The sequence below is a fragment of the Megascapheus bottae genome, chromosome 20, assembly GCF_031878675.1.
Source record: "Megascapheus bottae isolate mThoBot1 chromosome 20, mThoBot2.hap1, whole genome shotgun sequence".
Classification (NCBI taxonomy): Eukaryota; Metazoa; Chordata; class Mammalia; order Rodentia; family Geomyidae; genus Megascapheus; species Megascapheus bottae.
The window spans coordinates 21608560-21627197 of NC_143528.1; the positions used below are offsets into that span (position 1 = coordinate 21608560).

General features: G+C 36.7%; 1 protein-coding gene across 8 annotated transcripts in view; it reads right to left on the reverse strand.

Moving 5' to 3' along the window:
• Nucleotides 1–18638, reverse strand: part of Tenm3 (teneurin transmembrane protein 3) — a 435030-nt gene that overhangs the window by 104239 nt on the left and 312153 nt on the right. For all 8 annotated transcript variants that reach the window (XM_090354160.1, XM_090354159.1, XM_090354158.1 and 5 more), the window contains 5 exons: nt 10757–10971; nt 6362–6572; nt 5882–5983; nt 5495–5689; nt 4198–4398 (listed from right to left, as the gene is read on the reverse strand). In XM_090354160.1, coding sequence (XP_090210286.1) covers nt 4198–4398; nt 5495–5689; nt 5882–5983; nt 6362–6572; nt 10757–10971 — 924 coding nt within the window. The remainder of the gene's footprint in view (nt 1–4197; nt 4399–5494; nt 5690–5881; nt 5984–6361; nt 6573–10756; nt 10972–18638) is intronic.

The following is an 18638-nucleotide window of genomic DNA, read 5'->3' on the forward strand; positions in this document are numbered from 1 at the left end:
TTGTACCTCTCTATTCATTTTCTTTTTTTTTTCTTTTTGGTCAGTCCCAGGGCTTGAACTCAGGGCTGAGCACTGTCCTTTGGCTTTCTCAAAGCAAGCCTAGGGCTCTACCACTTGAGCCACAGCATCCCTTCCTGATTTTTCTATATACGTGGTACCAAAAAATTGAACCAGGGTCTTCCGGGGTCTTTGTGCATGCTAGGCAAGCACTTTTGCACTAGGCCAAACCCCTGACCTCCTCTATTCATTTTCTAAGTTACATTTCTTTGACATTATTATTCTGTATTTCACAGCATAACTATGAGAATTTTAACATTTCTTATAAACAACACTCAGGACTCCTACCTACGAGATGGAGAAAGGGGTAATAGTAATGTATGTGGAGTGGGTGTGTGTGTTTGTGTGTGCACACACCACATTTTTTATTGCCTTTGAATTAAATTTTTGATTAAGAGATCCAAGATGGTTTGATTAACTTCAGAGCAACATAACATCAACTAAGCTCCAGAAGAGAGAGGTTTCTTTCTGAGGTACTTTTATTCAATCTAATCAATTTTTCATTAGGGTAAAGGTGTTTATCAGCTTTTAGCACACTAGCTTTGAGCAAGGTGCGTCAATCTTTGTAATGAACTTATTAATTAGAGTTAATTTAATTGAAGTGGAATTGAAGGGCTAATTAATGGACAAACTGCTGATGAAGATAGGAGGAAAGCTCTTTTACTTTCAAACCTATAAAATTTCTAATGGAAATAATTCATTTTTCTCTTTTAGCAGCTTAACCAAATGTTTCTTTAGATGTAAAATCTACTCTATAAAATTGAGACAACTGAAGGTCATTTCAGCCACAACAAAAGAGGTAGCTACAAAGTGTTTCTTTTAGCATTTAGTTAGAAAATCACAATGATATTATTTTTTTTAAATTATAGTAAAGGTGATGTACAAAGGGGTTAAGTTACATATACTGAAAATGTAATGTTAAGCCACACATGTAAACTCAGAATAATTTTTACAAGCCTCGCACAAGAAAGGTATCACAGCCATATTAATCTGAGGCATAAGAGATGCGGTATTTTTTGTCAGGGTGAGCATAAGTATATTTGAGATATTTACTGTTAATTCCAAAGAAGTTTTCTATTTCACAGCTAGTAGCAGAGTTTAATATGGAATTTATTCTGTAGTTATTTCTATCCTTGGAAAGAACAGTATTGTAGTCATTACTCAACTCAAAATATTGAGAGTTCAATGTAAGTCAATTTCTGTTTTGCATTGGGACATAGAAAGGAATAGAATAAAAATCCCACTCACTATACCAAATAGGCAAACTTTTATACATGATAGAATTTTCAACTAATAATTAAATTGGCGTGAACAAAATTAAACTGAAATGTGTACATTAATGTGATTTTGATGGCTAATTTGATCTTTTTTCATATATTTTTATTGTAATTAATAGAAGGGTTACATGATATTTGCCAGATAGATGGTGCATTAATTCCCATACTTTGATACCCTTTCACATGTCTTGGTCCCCATTTCCCTGCTCCCTACCCCCACTAATTTGATCTTTTAATTAACATTTACTTATTTTTTTGCTATTCATAGCAAGATGATTTTATGGAGATGAAAGAATTGCATTTTGTGACATTTAGCATCAATTACAAACTACTCTATAAAATAGTGAACGTGATGTATTGTAATAACTATTCATAAAACAGAAAAGTGAGTATTTTGCATACTTCTTTTTTACTTGGAAAAGGGTAAGCAGAATGACCATATTTCAAAAAGAATACTACTATATAGCTATTATTATTGTACCTGTTTTACAGAGGGAGGCATAAGAAACATTGCTTTATTACACAAGTAATCTTCTCTATTTAATATAATTATATAGTATTGTAGACGGCACGCATTATAAATGCATTATAAAATGCATTTCTGAGAAAAGAGAAAAAAATGGGCCAGGAGTTTGGCCTTGTGGTAGAGTGCTTGCCTAGCATGCATGAAGCCCTTGGGCTTTCTCAAGGCTAGGGCTCTACCACCACTACTAGCTTTTTCTAGTATATGGTGCCAAGGAATTGAACCTGGGTCTTCGTGCAGGTAGACAAGCACTCTACCACTAGGCCTGGCCAGAAAGTCTGAGACTCTTATCTTCAATTAAGCACAAAGACAGAAGTGAAGCTCAAGCGCTAGAGCACTGGCTCCAAAAACCTCCAACAAAACAAAACAAAAAAGCTCAGGGACAAGACCAGGCCCTAAGTTCAAGCCCCAAGATAGGCACACACACACACACACACACACACACACACACACACACGCACGCGCACACACACACACACACACTCTCTCTCTCTCAGGGCCTAGGTATTGTGCTTAAGTTTTATTTTGTTGTTGTTCTAGACTAGTGCTGTACCACCTGAGCTACAGCTCCATGTCTGGCTTTTGGGGGGAGTTAATTGGAGATAAGTGTCTCATGGACTTTCCTGCCCTGGGGTGGCTTAGGACCATAATTCTTATATCTGAATAGCTAGGTTTACAGGTGTGAGTCTCTGGTGCCTTCTCTAAATCATCTTTTAAACTAAAGCCCCAAAATAATGCCCAATTAATTTTTGCTTCAAAAAATTCTTGCTTTTACACTATCTCATATGTATAGTAATATTTTTCCCATCTATATCTTTGTTAATAGTAGTGATGGTAGTGGTGGTGGTAAAAACTATATTTATAATTTCTTATTAAGAGATTCTATAATGTTCATTTTGTATTCATGGTATATATATATATAATATGCTTGTACATTGTACTAAATATTTTTTGTTTTGTTCTTTGAGACAAGGTCTTACTATGTAGTCCAGGCTAATCCAGAACTCACAACCCTCTTTTGTCAGCATCCTGAGTGTTGGAGTTATGGGCATATGCTACCATATCTAGATTATACTAAGTGTGTGTATACATTAGTTCCAATAGTTCCCATAACATCTCTGTGAAGACTGCTGCATGATTTTACAGATAAATATACTGAGTCATATAGTAATTTGCCAAAGCCAATATAATCATGAAGTAAAACTGGATATAAACTCAGGTACACCACATCTATCTCTTAAGAACCTTCTGGTAGTGGTTCATAGTAAGAAATAGCATCCTACCTCACTCCAGAATGCCATGCTTAAATGAAGGCAAGAAAAGTTAATAAAAATCTCCTCGAAAACTTTATTCATCACCCTTGAATTGAGCATGTTACTCTGTGAAACAATTTACTATGTAACTGGAATATATTAGATTGTAATTATTTCATGTATGTTCACCTTATCTCTCTAATTAAACTGAAATCTCTTAGGCTAGAATGGCACTCTTCAAACTGTGTGACTAATGAGCAGGAATATCATGAAGTTAGTCCATGGGTTGCAAGTACCACAAAACAAAACAAAACACAAACAAAGCCAGTGGCTCACACCTGTAACTCTAGCTACCCAGGAGTTCTATTTTTTTTTCTGGTCTCTAACTGGAAAAAGTATCAATGTGAAAAATTTTCAAGTCAGTTATGTGTACATGTATACAAAGGGTAGATCATTGTGTAATTTATTTATGACTATAGGCCAGGCTTGAAAAAAATCTTCAAAAGCCACTATTTTAGAGATCAGGCAGAATTCTTTTATTAATATACTGCCTATCACATTTTCATGCACACAGAAATACTCAGTAGCAATTTGGCTGATTGGATGAAATTACTGTCATATCTATTATGATCATTTTATTATAATAAAAATTCAATGCTGGAACATTATTCAGTCTATTTACACAAGTATACATATATGCATATATACTTTGGTTTTTTTTAATCACATTTAGTCTGATGTCAAGTAACTATAAAATGAGGTTTGTCTATTTATAGAGATTGCTTAAATCTCCATGTTGGTACTTAGACCCAGGGGGAGTCTAGTTTCAATTAATAATGCTATAAAGTGAGAACAGGATGCAGGTAAAAGATTATTCTTACTAACAATACTGGAGAAATATTAACAAATCAGTTACATCCATTTCTTTTCTTTACATAGAGTACATTTCATTACTTTTAATATACCTTAAGTATGAGTTATCACCTTGCTGTGATCTTGATGACCTTTCATACATGTACTTTAGAATATCCTCATCTTTAGCTAAGCTAGGGTAAGCATTTGATTGTATTGCACGCATGTCCCTTACCGTTTGAGCAGTCTGGGCCAGTCCAGTTTGGGTCACAAGTACAGGAGCCACTTTCTTGCAGATAGGTCCCATGGCCAGAACACTGGTCAGGACACATGGTTTTCAGGATCTCACAGTTGCTACCACCCCATCCCGGGTTACAGTGGCATTCTCCATGTATACAAACTCCGTGATTTGAACATCCAGGATCTAAACAGTCAGCTAGGTAAAGAAAAAGAAACAAAGAATAATGTCATTAAATCTGGAAGCTATCATAGTACAAGTAGAAAGTTAAAAAAATCCTAATCTAACTGCTATGAATGTTTTAGATAATCAAATATCTAGCTACCACTTTCAGGAAGCTGTTTCTGCAAATGCAAAGAGTTGTAATACAATAAAGCACCGAGAACCAGCCCAGTGCCATTTAGGTAACCGTGATTCTTGCAAGGATTTGTGATTTTTGCATGAATTATACAAATCTGCTCTTGAGGTTTCAGATGATTGCTCTCTGTTCTGCCTAATCAGAGTCATAAGTATTGTCTTTTCTATAACAAAATATGTATCAGCTGACCTGATCTGTGACCACAAAACACTGACAGCTGTATGGTAGCCTCAAATTGTTTGAGAAATAAATGAGTTGCATATTCTCTATACTTCTTAATTCACTTTAATGTGCTTTAGATGATGAGATTTAATTTAGCAATTTGACTCAATAAAACTTTACACTTGTAGGGTCAATGGCCTGAAAATTTAATTCCAGAGACTTAATTGCATTACTTTGTGAGTGCAGATCAATAAAATCAATTTGATTGAAGAATGGAATGGAAATAGTGCTTTTTTTAAAACTTTGCTTTTACACTGTAGTATCTTGATTCTCATCATCACATGTAGTCACAGAACATTCCATGGTTCTGTTGTTTTTTTTCATTAGTGCATTATGTCCACTTATTTTTGAGAGTGCCAAAATGCTAGATTAAGAAGCTGGCATCAGTGTGAAAAATTGTAAGAGGAAAGGACAGCAAAATAGCAACAATAGGGTTTCACCGTTGTTTTCAAGGCACCAATGTTTGCTTTTATTTTCTCAGTCAAAAGAATTATGTGCGCTACCGAAAAAAAGTGCCACAGAAACAGTTCTCTGGTGTTTGTTCTTTTTATTAGTCAAGATGGGAATAAGACCTACAACTAAGGAAAGAAAAATTATTTTTCTAAAGAAGCACGCAAGGAGAGAAGTTCACATTCTGTTAACGTGCAGATGACAGATATAGTCTTTTCCTTTAGGAAGAGAACAATGAGGTTCTGTAAATATTGACATGTTTACCTTCTTCGCAATTTTCTCCTTTGTATCCTGAGTTGCAAGCACAAGAGCCCATGATACAAATCCCACGACCCCCGCACTGCGGGTCAATGCACTGGGTCGTCGGCACATCACACTCGGTGCCCTTCCAGCCACTGAAACACAGGCAGCGACCCTTGGAATACTGCCCGTTGCCACTACATAGCACGGGACAGGCTGCTGTGAAACGAAACACGACAGGAGAATGAACAGCCACATTTTCCTTCAAGCTTTCACAAGAAAAGACATCGCACCAGAACAAGCAATGTGCTAGTTTCCCCTTATTTCTTCCTTGTCTTGCTAGTTTTCTGAATGAGGTGTTGCTACAGCTCATTTATATCGGCTTAAGGAAAATAATCTGACTTGGCATACCTCTTGAACAATCCGGACCCAGAAATCCTGGAAAACAATGGCAAGTTCCAGAAACACATTCTCCATTTCCATGGCAATTCCGGGGGCATTCCACCACTGACTCTGGGGGAGAGAGGACGAAGGAATGTTTGCTGTCGATCTTCCCTTTTGCTTAAAGGATATGGTCATTTTGATCAGCTTAGCTTGGCACTGAAGGAAGTAAGGTAATTTTCCCACAACCCAAAATGTGAGCCATCTATATACTAAACTATCTGAATACCAAAGCAAAGCAGAGTGCCTCATGGATGCAGATTTTAAAGTCTTTATGATTTTACTCTCTTCCTCCCAAGTAACTACAAATAGATATTTTGCAATTTAGAAAAAAAATAACATCTTACATGGGCTTTACACAATGCAGGAATCACTAAGAATTGGTAAAGATAATTTAGCTTCTATTAAACACCGAGCCAGGAAAAAAAATACTTCAAAAAGGGTTCTTACCTATTACAATGGTATTGAAAGACACCTGTTCTGGATTTTTCCCATCGTTATAAAAAGCTAGATGCCAGATCCCAGAATCTAAGTACTGGATAAAGCCTGCCTCGTGAAGACTGACGGATCTCGCCTGGCGCCCAGCTCTTTCAGACTCCACCAGATTCCTTTGCTCTCTAGCAATCAGCCTGCTGCCATCCAGGAGCTCCACAAAGTCGTACTGTGTGGGATAAGGATAAGGAGCACTGTTAGTAGCCAGACATACAATAATATGACTGTTAACACTCTTCTTCAAGTGTTTCTCTTTTGCAAACCAATACAATGTTAGAAAAGTTCCTCTGTGGCAAGTTTCCAAGCCGAAGTATACACATGGCATTTTCAAATAATGACAATGACTGATTGCCATATTGTTAGGTTTAAACTTCTCTGATAGTTTCTTTCCTTATTGGGAGTTTCAGTTTTATTTGAGTTCTCCTGACTGAAAAAACATTTGACAAACTGGTAAGTTGTTTTATTTTATTATTATTATCTTTCAAACTGATAAGTTACTTTTCTTATTTCTTATTGTTTATTTTTCCTCTGTCCAACTTAATGCTCATTTAGTAACAATTGTTTTAAAGACGAAGGACTTGACTTTTTTGTTTTGCCAGTCTTGGGGCTTGAACTCAGGGTCTGGGCACTGTCCTTGGGCTTTCTCAAGGCTAGAGTTCTACCATATACAATTGTATAGTACAATTGTGGGAAGTATCTCAGTCTCAAACAACTCATTCATTTACCTATTGGGCAGATTTCAATATTTTGAAGCACCAGGGAAAAGCTCATTTTTATGGCCTAATGTATACAGACACTTTTGTTCACTAATATCAAACACAGTAATTGAAGATAGGATGGAAGAAAGTCTGAATTTTAAGTAGTCCTCCAAGTTCCTCCTTTTAATCATTACCTTTATTGCAGACATCATTCTTACCACCACGATATTACGAACAAGAAATTGGGCTTGGAAGTAGGTACTACGGCTATGTAGGTTGGAAAAGACAGTTTTTGAATAGTTACTTAGATTGGGGAGATATTTCACACAAGACTTCAGGGAGACTATTCAAATAGCTATAGAAAAGTTCTCTACAATGAAATAATCTCTCCACTAAATAAACAAGTTATATAGAATGGATACATTTATAATTTTTGTTCAAATGGTCACATATTGGCAGTCTTGAGTTTTGCTTTGAAATAGTTATTTATAAGATGGAAACTAGATTTCTGGAGAGAGACAGAAATCATAAGATTTTATGATATCTTGAGGATGAGAGTCTTTGGGTTTAACCCTTCCGTCTCATTATTTTGAGGGCACTCTTACAAGATGAAAGTTATTTAATAAAGCTTTCCTGTAAATTAGATGTTATCTGATTTATATCTAGCTCATTTAATTTCATATAAATAAGAGCTCATCTTACTATTAAAAAAGTTCCTTTTTTATTTTTTTGCCAGTCCTGGGCTTGAACTCAGGGCCTGAGCACTGTCAAGGTTAGTGCTCAACCAGTTGAGCCACAGCACCACTTCAGCTTTTCTATGTATGTGATACTGAGGAATTAAACATGGGTCTTTGTGCAGGCTAGACAAGTACTCTACCAATAGGCTAAATTCCCAGCCCCCTAAAGTTCCTTGTTTTTTTTTGGTTGTGGGGCTTGAACTCTGGGCTTGGGCACTGTCCCTGAGCTCTTCAGCTCAAGGCTACCACCCTATGCGTGGAGCCTCGAGCACCACTTCTGGTTTTCTAGTGGTGAATTGGAGATAGTCTCACAGACTTTAGTGTCTGGGCTAGCTTTGAACCACGATCCTCAGATCTCAGCCCCCTGAGTAGTTAGGATTACAAGCGTGAGCCACAGCTGGCTCAAAGTTCCTTTTAATGGTAGGTTTTTTTTTTTTAATAACGTTGCCAAAAACACATTGTTAAAAATTTTAACTTTAGACCACAGGGTGTTAACAAAGTCCTTTGTAAAATTACTAGAAGAAAAATTTTCTTATGTTTCCTATGTTCTATGATCTATTAGATAATAGATCATTTCTAGCAGATTGCTTCAGAGATCTTGGTAGTTCAGTTCTGAAAAGTCAAAATCATCTGTATCCTTAATCCATTTTCTGTCATTAAAGTATTAAAGATTCAGAATCAATGAATACTTACCTGTTTCCTTCAATCAATGTTATTGTTTGTTTGGGAGAATAAGGTCTTGCCATGTAGCCCACACTAGCATGGAACTCAGTTTGAAAGGCCTCCGGCCTCACAAATCTGAATTATGGGTAAACCTCATGACACCTGACTTTTAAAAAATGGTATCTTGCTATCAATAATTTAAATGGAGAGAAGGAAAATAACTGGAAGAACATTTGATCCAGTGTTCTAATTCAACCAGTAGGCACTGAGACCCAGAGAAGTTCAGTTGCGTGTGAGATCCCAATTTAGAAAGTTTTAGAAGTGTGCTTAGAACAGGTTTCTGCCTCCTATTCTGTCTTTAAGCAACTGCACTGCCATGCCAAAGCATTGCTAACTGCAATGTGTTGAATTGCTTCCGTAGGTTCCCAACTGTCCAGAAGAATGAATGGAACGTTGGGGAGAAGGGAGTCAATGGTTCCTTGGCAACAATCAAACCGACAGTTTTATAAAGGGTCACAAAGACTTTCAAAACTCAAGTGACTTCTGAATGGCTGGCCAATTTTAATTATTTCAGGTCGATTTATTTAACGTTCCCTAGAAACAGAGAAATGTTCAATTTGGGCCGTTTTATAGCGGATTTCATGTTTAAACACTGAACTCAGAAACAGTTGTTTGCTCTGCTGATCTTGAATAAGCCAGAGGAAGGAACTCTAATAACAGAAGCCTAGGAAAATGTACAATCTACTTAAACATATATGTTTGGGTAGAAAAGAAAAGTGGATATTGTGTCAGTAGTGTTTAAGGTAGGGAGAATTATGAGAAAACCTGCAATTGCAGCTTTTATTTCCCTAACATTAAATGTCATATATAGCTTGAAAAAAGTCAACCATGTATTTTCACTCCTTTTAACTGCACCATAGGCAGTTTTCATCTTAAATTATTTTCTAGAATTTTAAGTTACACACACACACATTATGATAGTTAGCTCAGAAGTATATATCTTGAATTAGTGAAAAATAATTTAATTTTATATGTAGTTCCATTTGAGAAATAGTTTTCCATATTTCATTGGACTGTTGCCCAGAGTGTAATCTATCTGTTATAACTGAAGTTCTAGAAATCCCCTTCCACTGGAGAGAAGCTTATTTTTAAATTCTAGTCTGCATTGCTTAAAACAGGGACAAAATTCAAACTGCAGTCAAATGCAGGATGTAAAATTGGATGCATATATACCATAAGTACCAAAGGCATTTACCTTGTTAATATATATTAGATTAATGAATATATTACAGTATCAAGCAAAAAATTAATAGCTATAAAATAGAGGTATGTGAACTCAATCTGCAATAGCAGTAGATAAAGCCTGTTAAAGTTTGCTTTCTAACATTTCTTTACTGGTCAGCTTTTACTGGTCAACTTTACTGGTCAACTTTTCATCATACTTCATGTTTCTAGGTTACATAACCATTTTTGTCATGAAATTACATAATATAAACATAATCAGGTGCTGGTAGTTCGTGCCTGTAATACTAACTACTTAGGAGGCTGAGATCTGAGGATCATGGTTCGAAGCCAGCCCCGGGAAAGAAAAGGTTATGAGACTCTTATCTCCAATAACCTATTCAGAAAAGGCTTGGAAATGAATCTGTGGCTCAGGTGGTGGACTGCTAGCCTTGAGCACAAAGAAAGTTGGGGTCAGTTCTGAGGTTTTGAGTTCAAGCCCCAGGACTGGACAAAAAAAGTTATGTGAAAATTCTAGACTTTATGTATGTATGTACTTACATACTAATTTTTGGAGCAGGTCCCTGAATTCAGGGCCTGGAGAATTGTTCCCAAACTTATTTTGTTCAAGACTAATTCTTTACCACTTTAGGTCACAATGCCACGTCTGGCTTTTTTGAGTCATTTATTTGAGATAAGAGTCTCATGGATATTCCTGTCCATGGTAGGCTTAAACAAGGATCTTCAGATCTAAGCTTTCTGAGTAGCTAGAATTACAGGCATGAGCCATCGGTGTTCAGCTGAATTTTAACAATTTTAATCCTTCAACAATGACCAAAGCAAGTGAAAAAGAAGCATTCACTGCTGGTTTGAAGATCTCCAAATATGTGTAAGATACATTCATATTTTTCTTCTACTAAAGAAGATTTATTGAAAGGTGGCTGCCAAGCCAAACAGCAGAATGTAAGTAACACAGTAAGGTTGAAATATATATGCAAATGCACAGTTTTCTTTTACTGACAACAAAATCTCACCTGAGTATGGGAAGGTGGTAAGCCTTTTCGGCCGTAGACACCAATCAATGCATCCTTCTGAAGAGAGATATTGAACTTAAGAAACTGCGGCTGATCAATAAAGAGCTGTGATCGCCAGAAGATCCCAGGAGGCACCTCTTGAACTGCTCTTCGGCCAATATCAAGTTCTCCAGAATCTATGGTGTTATTTTCTTGTGTAAACCCGCCTAATTTTCCTGAATGTGAGAGATGCACCCATGAAGAAGAAAATTGAAATTAGGTTTCCTCCTTAAAGGATTCTTTTCAAGAAATTATCTTTGTTAAATGCTCTGCTTCTCCTGTTGATAAATGAAATCTTATAATGTTCATTTTAAAACCTTTTTTTTTTTTTTACAGGGTGATTAGGTATTGTTTTACAAATTCTGACTTAACATTCTTTAAGATATTTGTCAAAATTCTCTAACTGCTCTCAAGGTATGCCTATTACTGAAGCTTTTTTCACACCCACTCTTTTTTTTGATCATTTGAAACATAATTATCTTACAAATTATGTCTTGTTATTTCGTGGTGGAGATTAAGTCTGGTACTTATCGGTTATTATAAGTATACTGTAACACTGAAAAGTATAAATGAGCACTGAACAGACTGTGGAGATTTTAAAACCAATCTTTAAACAGAAACAAAAAAACCAATCCACGGTGCTGATTCCTGCAGTCTTCTCTAAGCCATATACTAGAAAATCTGAAATAAAAAGAGAAAGGGAAATAGGAAAAGGCTGTCAGGCATAGGAAAAAGGGCTAAGTTGAAATTCACAAAGTTTTAATAGAGGCTGCTAAGTCTTTTCTTTCTGTTCCCTATCCCTAGTACTGGAAGTGCACCTGAGGCCTAGCATGCGCTAGGCAAGCACTTTGGCACTTGAGTCAGATACTCAGACCTTTTCCTCTGACAAAGCAACTCTTCCTGCATGGCTTGGTTTTAGAAAACAGATCCAAGAATTCTCTTTTTGGCATGATGTTACTTCCTCTTTACCTCTTGGCTCTTTTCCTTGTTTCTCAGTTACTCTATGGGGATTTGGGACCTATGAGGGAGAGATAGCTTTATTGGTTAGTGGGCAAAAGGGGGGCAGGAAAAGTATTATTTATCAAATTCAACCTTTTCAAAGTGATAATAAAGTGGCATCACCGTTTTATTTTTTTTCCATTGTGGTAGTGGTGATTGTTAAACTAGATATATCTTCCAGAGAGCGGTTGTTAACTCAAAATATTGACTTTTTTTTTCAAATTTGAGAACTGTAAATAAATCCTCAGAAGAGGAGAGTTATCTAAGTATCTGCGAAGTGTTGTCAATTTATACTGGGTTCATAACATGGGACATAGCATGTAGGTGATAATAGGAAATGTAACCTAAAGAGTAGAATTTTTGAGCTATTCATTCTAGCTATAATTGCTTTTGCCAGCAATTAGCTAATAGCCTGGTAGGGGAGATGATACCTATAAACTGATAAACACAATGATAAATGAGGGTCAGAAAAAAAGTGATAGAACTGTAGGTTAGTCTTTGAAGGACAAGTAGGAGAACATATTTGGACTGGTGACAGATATAATAATAAAAAAGATTGAGGAGATGACAATATGTCTTGGGTGATAGAGTGCAGAGAAATTCATTTGGCTTAGAAAAGGCAACAGGATTTGGAGTTTGACTCAGCCTGTGCCACCAACCAGCTGAGGGAACGTAAGGAAGAGGTTTATCTGGAGATGGTGATGTAATAACTAGATGACAGTAAGGATTACATAAGGTCTGACAGGTGTTCATTTGATCTGTGTGACATCTGATAGTAAATGAAAGACAGACATTCATGGGTTTGTCACGGTGTCATGGCAGACATGTGAAGAAGGGGAAATGATTTGTAGAAGGCCTCAAATACAAGGTAAACAAACTATGGTTCTGACACCATGTCCCCTAAAGGTGATATGTAAGAACTGCTTCAAAAATATTTAAATATAATAATATTGGAAACCTGGAAGTGAGGGGATATGGGATTTTTTTTTAATTTATATTTTTCATCTATTAAAGCCAACTTATGGATAAATGGGATTTTGACAGCACACAGACCCTTATTCTTCTCTTCAGTGTGTGTATGTGTGTGTGTGTGTAACACACACACACACACATGCGCACACATGTATATCAAGAGATTACTAAGAAACATACCTCACAATTACAGATAGTAAGGCAGATACCCAGTTTGTGGTCGATAAGGTCTGAAGCAATTCACAATAAATCCACTCTTACAGATAAATGTGAGGTTTGAAGGAGAGTGTATTTCTTGTAAATGTTAGGATTGCTTCTTACCTGAACTACTGCTTCCTACAATGGCACATGTATCATCAGTGGCCAAGGACAGATATAGCTAAATTGAGACCCATTAAAGGTTTGGAGCAGATTAAAGGTGAAATGAAATCATTGTTTCAAGAACATTAAGTGCCATCGTGTAAGGAGTCTGGCGATGGAGGAACGAGGGAGAATACTGTTGTAATAACCCAGGTCCAACGGAGAAGGGGATTATACAAGGAAGTTTTTATAAAAACCCATTATTTACAATTACCCTTCCCCTCTTCTTTCCCAGTGTCCATAATCATAGCAGTTAACAACCCTTTGGCTGCCAGATCTATTTTTATCGAACCAATTTAACAATATAAAATGCTGAATAATAGTATCATTGCGATTTTCATATATTCAGCTCTTAAGATTTTTAAGATGTGCAGCCACAGAAATTTTATTGTGACCTTTTTAAATGACCTTGTCACCTTTCTTCAACTATTTTCCAGAGTACTTTCTACCTGTAGATGAATTTCAGAGTACAAAGAGTGGAAAAGTAAGAAGTATGAAATGCAGGAATATATTATGTGTTCTCATTGTCCAACTATGGGAAGGATTAGTGTTTTATCTTTCAACCTATCTACTTAAAGCAGAAATTCAGAACTGAGAAGGTTATGGCAAAATGCAGATTATTTCAACTGAAAAAATGTCAGATTTTTTTTCTGACAGAGAGTAAATTTGATTTTAATGAATACTGGCTCTGTCAGTTAAATTATAGAGTAGGTATTTCCCGTGAATTAAATAGGCTAATGAAATAGATATATTTAAAGCATATAATGAAATGAAGGCATTTAAAATATATTAGCAAAGGTGAGTTAAAATGGACAATAGTTCCATTTTCTACCCCATTCAGAACATACTAGATTAAACTGAATGCTGCTATGTAAAGAATAACAGGAATAATTAATAGTGGGTTGCTAAGCCTTGGTAAATTTCTTGTTGAATATGCTATACTGAAACATAGTAGAATGCTTTCTAAAATTTGTGTAAAAAATCTTTTCAAATGAAGCATTTGCCAATTTATTGCTTTCAATAAAATTGAAGGGAAAATCTGAGGGAGCAGGAGTTTTCAGATTACTACATACACTTTTAGTAGACAGGAAATAGATTAAATGTGATTTTTGACATACAATCAGTAATGATTTCAAATAATTGAACAGTTCTTTTCTGGAAGAAATCTTTCTATTTTCACTTACTATTTGAAAAAAAACCTCTCAATTTGCCACTTGGAGATACATTATCTATGTTTACCTTTTTTTGTTGTTTGGGCTTTTTTTGTTGTTGTTGTTGTTGTTTGGGCATTCTTTTTGTCTTGTCTTTTTTTGGTACTGGGGATCAAACCCAGGATGTTGCATTTGCTAGGCAAGCGTTTTGCCACTGAGCTACATTCCAGCCCTTTTTTTTTTTTTTTTTTTTTTGCCAGTCCTGTGCTTGAGCTCAGGGCCTGAGCACTGTCCTTGGACTTTCTCAAGGCTAGAGCTCTACCACTTGAGCTTCAGCACCACTTCGGCTTTTTTTCTATATGTGGTACCAAGGAATTGAACCTGGGTCTTCATGCATGCTAGGCAAGCACTTTAGCCACTAGGCCAAACTCCCAGCCCCACATTCCAGCCCTTTTAAAAATGTTATTTAATTAATTTATTTGGTTCTAGGGCTTGAACTTAAGGCACAGTCGCTATCCCTTTGGGCTCAATGCTAGTGGCTCTTTCATACCACGTCAGAGACAGCACCATTTCTGTTTTTTTCTGAGTCATGAACTTAACTACCTGGCTAGTTTTCATGTGCTATCCTCAGCACTCAGCCCTCTGAGTAGTTAAGATTACGTCAGGAGCCACTGGCAGCTGGCTTTAGTTTTACATTTTTGTTGTTTTAAAGATTTATAATTATCAAAATGTTGAGCAGAGTTACCCAATATCTGGATTGTACTCAGTCAAACATTGCACAAATAAGAACTGTAACCACAAGAAATTTTTAAAAAGGTACATATTCAAGGAAATGAAAAAAATCCAATTTTAATTTGTACAGAGATTTTGTTTAAAGAGGTGCAAGAACTAGACAGCTTGAAGATCATGTGTGTATTTTGGCTTTTCCAATGGGAAGAAAGTCTCCAAGAGCATGTCAAATTATTAAACTATATACAGCACATTTATGTTGAATTGAAGACCTAGAATTTGTCTTTTGTAAAACACAGGTGTCCATCTGATCTTTCATTATAATGAGTGAGGTGGAGAAGTAACAATTTGTCTTCATTAAAACCACAGCTTGGATTAATGAAACATTTCTGCTACACCTCTATAGTTTAAACATCAGGGGATTAGAGTTTTGTTGGTTTTAGACTATATAGTTTTAAGAGTATATGCTTCTCTGTCCTGTTGCTTTTCAAGTCATGATGCTCCTCCAATTTGACAGAGTCAAGTGTGGTTGTTCAAATGTTCTTTATTGATTGTAAACACACCTGGAAGTCAGACAGCTGCTGACACAATTTGATAACTTGTAAATACTTATATAACCCTTTCCTCTGAAGCTCATGGGTCCTCTTAGATAAAAGCTAGGACACAGAACTCTTTCATCTTGTCCTGAATTCCAGAAAACCCTGGCTTCAGAAGAAATGAAAGGAAGGCCAATTCTAGGGCTCTCATCCTGCCTTACTGAGATCACTATGTCTATAAGTCCCCAGAGCCCAAACCCTGGAATGATCATAGAAAACACAACAGTTGTCTGCAGGGTTTACTAGGAAGAAAAGAAGGGAAAATGGAGGAAAACTGAGAGCTTGGGGAACAGAGTGCCTTCTAGTTATTTGAAACTCAAAGCTGTGGGTTGCAAATCAAACCAATTAAAGCCTTCACAGCGAGTGTGATATGTTCTACCTAACTCTTCAAGCCCAATGGGGTACCATCTTGAAGAATCTCTTCCACATGTCCTGTTGTGCCTAACAGTGGGAGTTACTAGCAGTCTTTTCATTCACTAGCTGTGATTTTTCTCTTTTATCAGTAAGTACATGTCACAGTCTTAATGTTATAAAACCCAGTTGCCAGTGTGCACAAACATAAAGAGACCAGAGAGCAAAGCTATTGTCACTCTTCTTATATAGCACCTACCTTAGAGGAAAGCATTGGTAAAGTGGCATTGTAAAGAAACCCTTTAAATGAGTACTTTGAGCTCTGAAAAAACATTTTATAGATAAAATGTCATAATGACAAGAGGTTTCATTTGTGATATCATGAAATAACTTCAAAAAGCTACAGGATACTAAATACTTCCCCACATATAGCATGAAAAAATATTTATCTTTATGATATAGATAAGCAAGGCTGCATGGTTAAAATGAAGAGGAAGGGAAGAAAATCCAAGTGTCAAAATCTTAACTGCAATTTTGGAGTGATATAGGAGGTCCCATAGAAACACTGATAATTAAGATAACAGAAAGCAAAGTTGGGCAGATATAGAGAATCAACAGCCTGCTTATCCATTCAATGTCCTAATCCTGAGGTTTATATTGTGATTTTGAAGTCTCTGAGAGAATAAGCCATTTAATAAACAGCCATGTGAGATACTGTTAACTTTAAGATGTGGATGAAGAATAAGTGAGCAAGACCAAAGGCAGCAAATCTACCTAGAGATAGAAGTGTCAGGATTTCATGATATTGCCTATGAGAGGTGAGAGAGTAGAAGCAGTCAAGAGTAAGTTCTACGCTTATGGACTAGGGAAGCATGTTCATGGTGATGTCATTTCCTGAAAGCAAGGCGAATGTAAAAAGAAAGATGACATAGCAATTGCATTTTCCCTAGATGGTCAAAACTATATTGGCCATCCCACATTCCTTTGTCAATATGTCCCCCAATATACCCAGTGACTTAACTCCCCTTACTATGAAGCTGGATGGGCTCACTTGAGTTTGTTTCTCCTTTTGTGGTGCTTGGAATTGAACCTGGGGCCTTCACACAGCCCCACCGAGATCTGGGGAAATTTGCATGAAAGTCACAGTAAGGAAGTAAGACCCATGCAGTCAATTAACACAGCTATGTGAGGTGAAAAACTGTATCTTAACTTGCTGAGTTTTGGTATGCCTTATTTTACAGTAACAGATAGCCAACTTAGCTTATAGTTTCAGTTCTAGGCACTTGTTGTTTGAGATGCTTGGAAAACACCCAAGTGGAGATGTTCCAGAGAGACTTGGATAGATTTTATATTGTTGCTGTCTAGAGCTGAAGAGAGCGATCTATGCCTGACTTATTGATTTGGGAATCAACGACACACAGACTGTAACTAAAGCCAGGAAAATGGATGAGAGAATGCAGCAATCGTATCATGGAAGAATGGAGTCCTGAGAAACTGTAATGTGTACAGGTTAGATGGAAGAAGTTGAGGTAATGAAACCAACAGATGCTGCTACCAAAAAAATTCAGAAAGGATACAAGAAAGAGTAAAGAGTTTTTGGGGATGCCTAAGTAGAAGACTTCAATTTCAGCCGGTGGTGGAGTCAGAGCACAGTAATGAGGAAGAAGGCTAGAGAATAACATGTGTAAGTAGAAGGTAAGAAATCGATGCAAAGAATACACACATTGTGCTGGCTATCAAGAATAACACCCAACATCTCCTTCGATAGCTCAGTTGGTAGAGTGGAGGACTGTAGGACTTTCTAAGAATAAGAATACCCAGTGAGTCACAGCAAGAAGCAGTCAAGGGAATGCTCAAATGGTGGCTTGTCTGGATGATGTTAGTAGACTAGAAAAGCTTTGAAGATAGAGAATAGGATCAAGAGTACTCATGCAGAGCTGGGCACTGGTGGCTCATGCCTATAATCCTAACTACTCTGGAGGCTGAGAGCTGAGGAATGCTCAGACCAGGCAAGAAACATTCTGAGACGTTTAATTCCAATTAACCACTGAGAAACTGGCAATAGAGCTGTGGCTCAAGGTGGTTAGAGCACTAGCCTTGACCAAAAAAGCTCAGGGACAGCACCCAGGCCCTGAATTCAAGGCCCATGATAGATGGAAATAATGATAATTATCATTATTCATGCAATTAAGCATCAAAGATAAGGGGGACTAGCAGAAGCACGGCTATGGAGAGGGAAATGGAAAGTGAACACAATCTAAATACATGTACATGGTATGAATATGTCACGATGAAATTTTGAAATAATAGAAACAAAACAACAACAGAAAACAGTACTGATGGAACAAACAACCTTGAGAAAAGTGTGAAAGGATATATTACATTCATACCTAGAAAAGGAGCTTTATTTGCAGGACATTAGAAAGCTCCTTCTAAAAGTTTTCTCTTGCTGAGAATGAGAAGCTATCTGCTCAGGCCAAGTTCTGAGTACAGAAGGAAGATCTGAGAAGTATCAGGAAGAGAATGGAACATGTGAAATACAGCTGGGTGCTAGACTATTAAAAGCTAGTGATTAAAAAAAATGGGTAGTGTTCCCTCTTTAACTTGGTTTTTAATTTTTGTGGTACTGGGGACTGAACCCAGGGCCTCTCATTTGACTGGCGAATGTCTTACCATTTGAGCCAT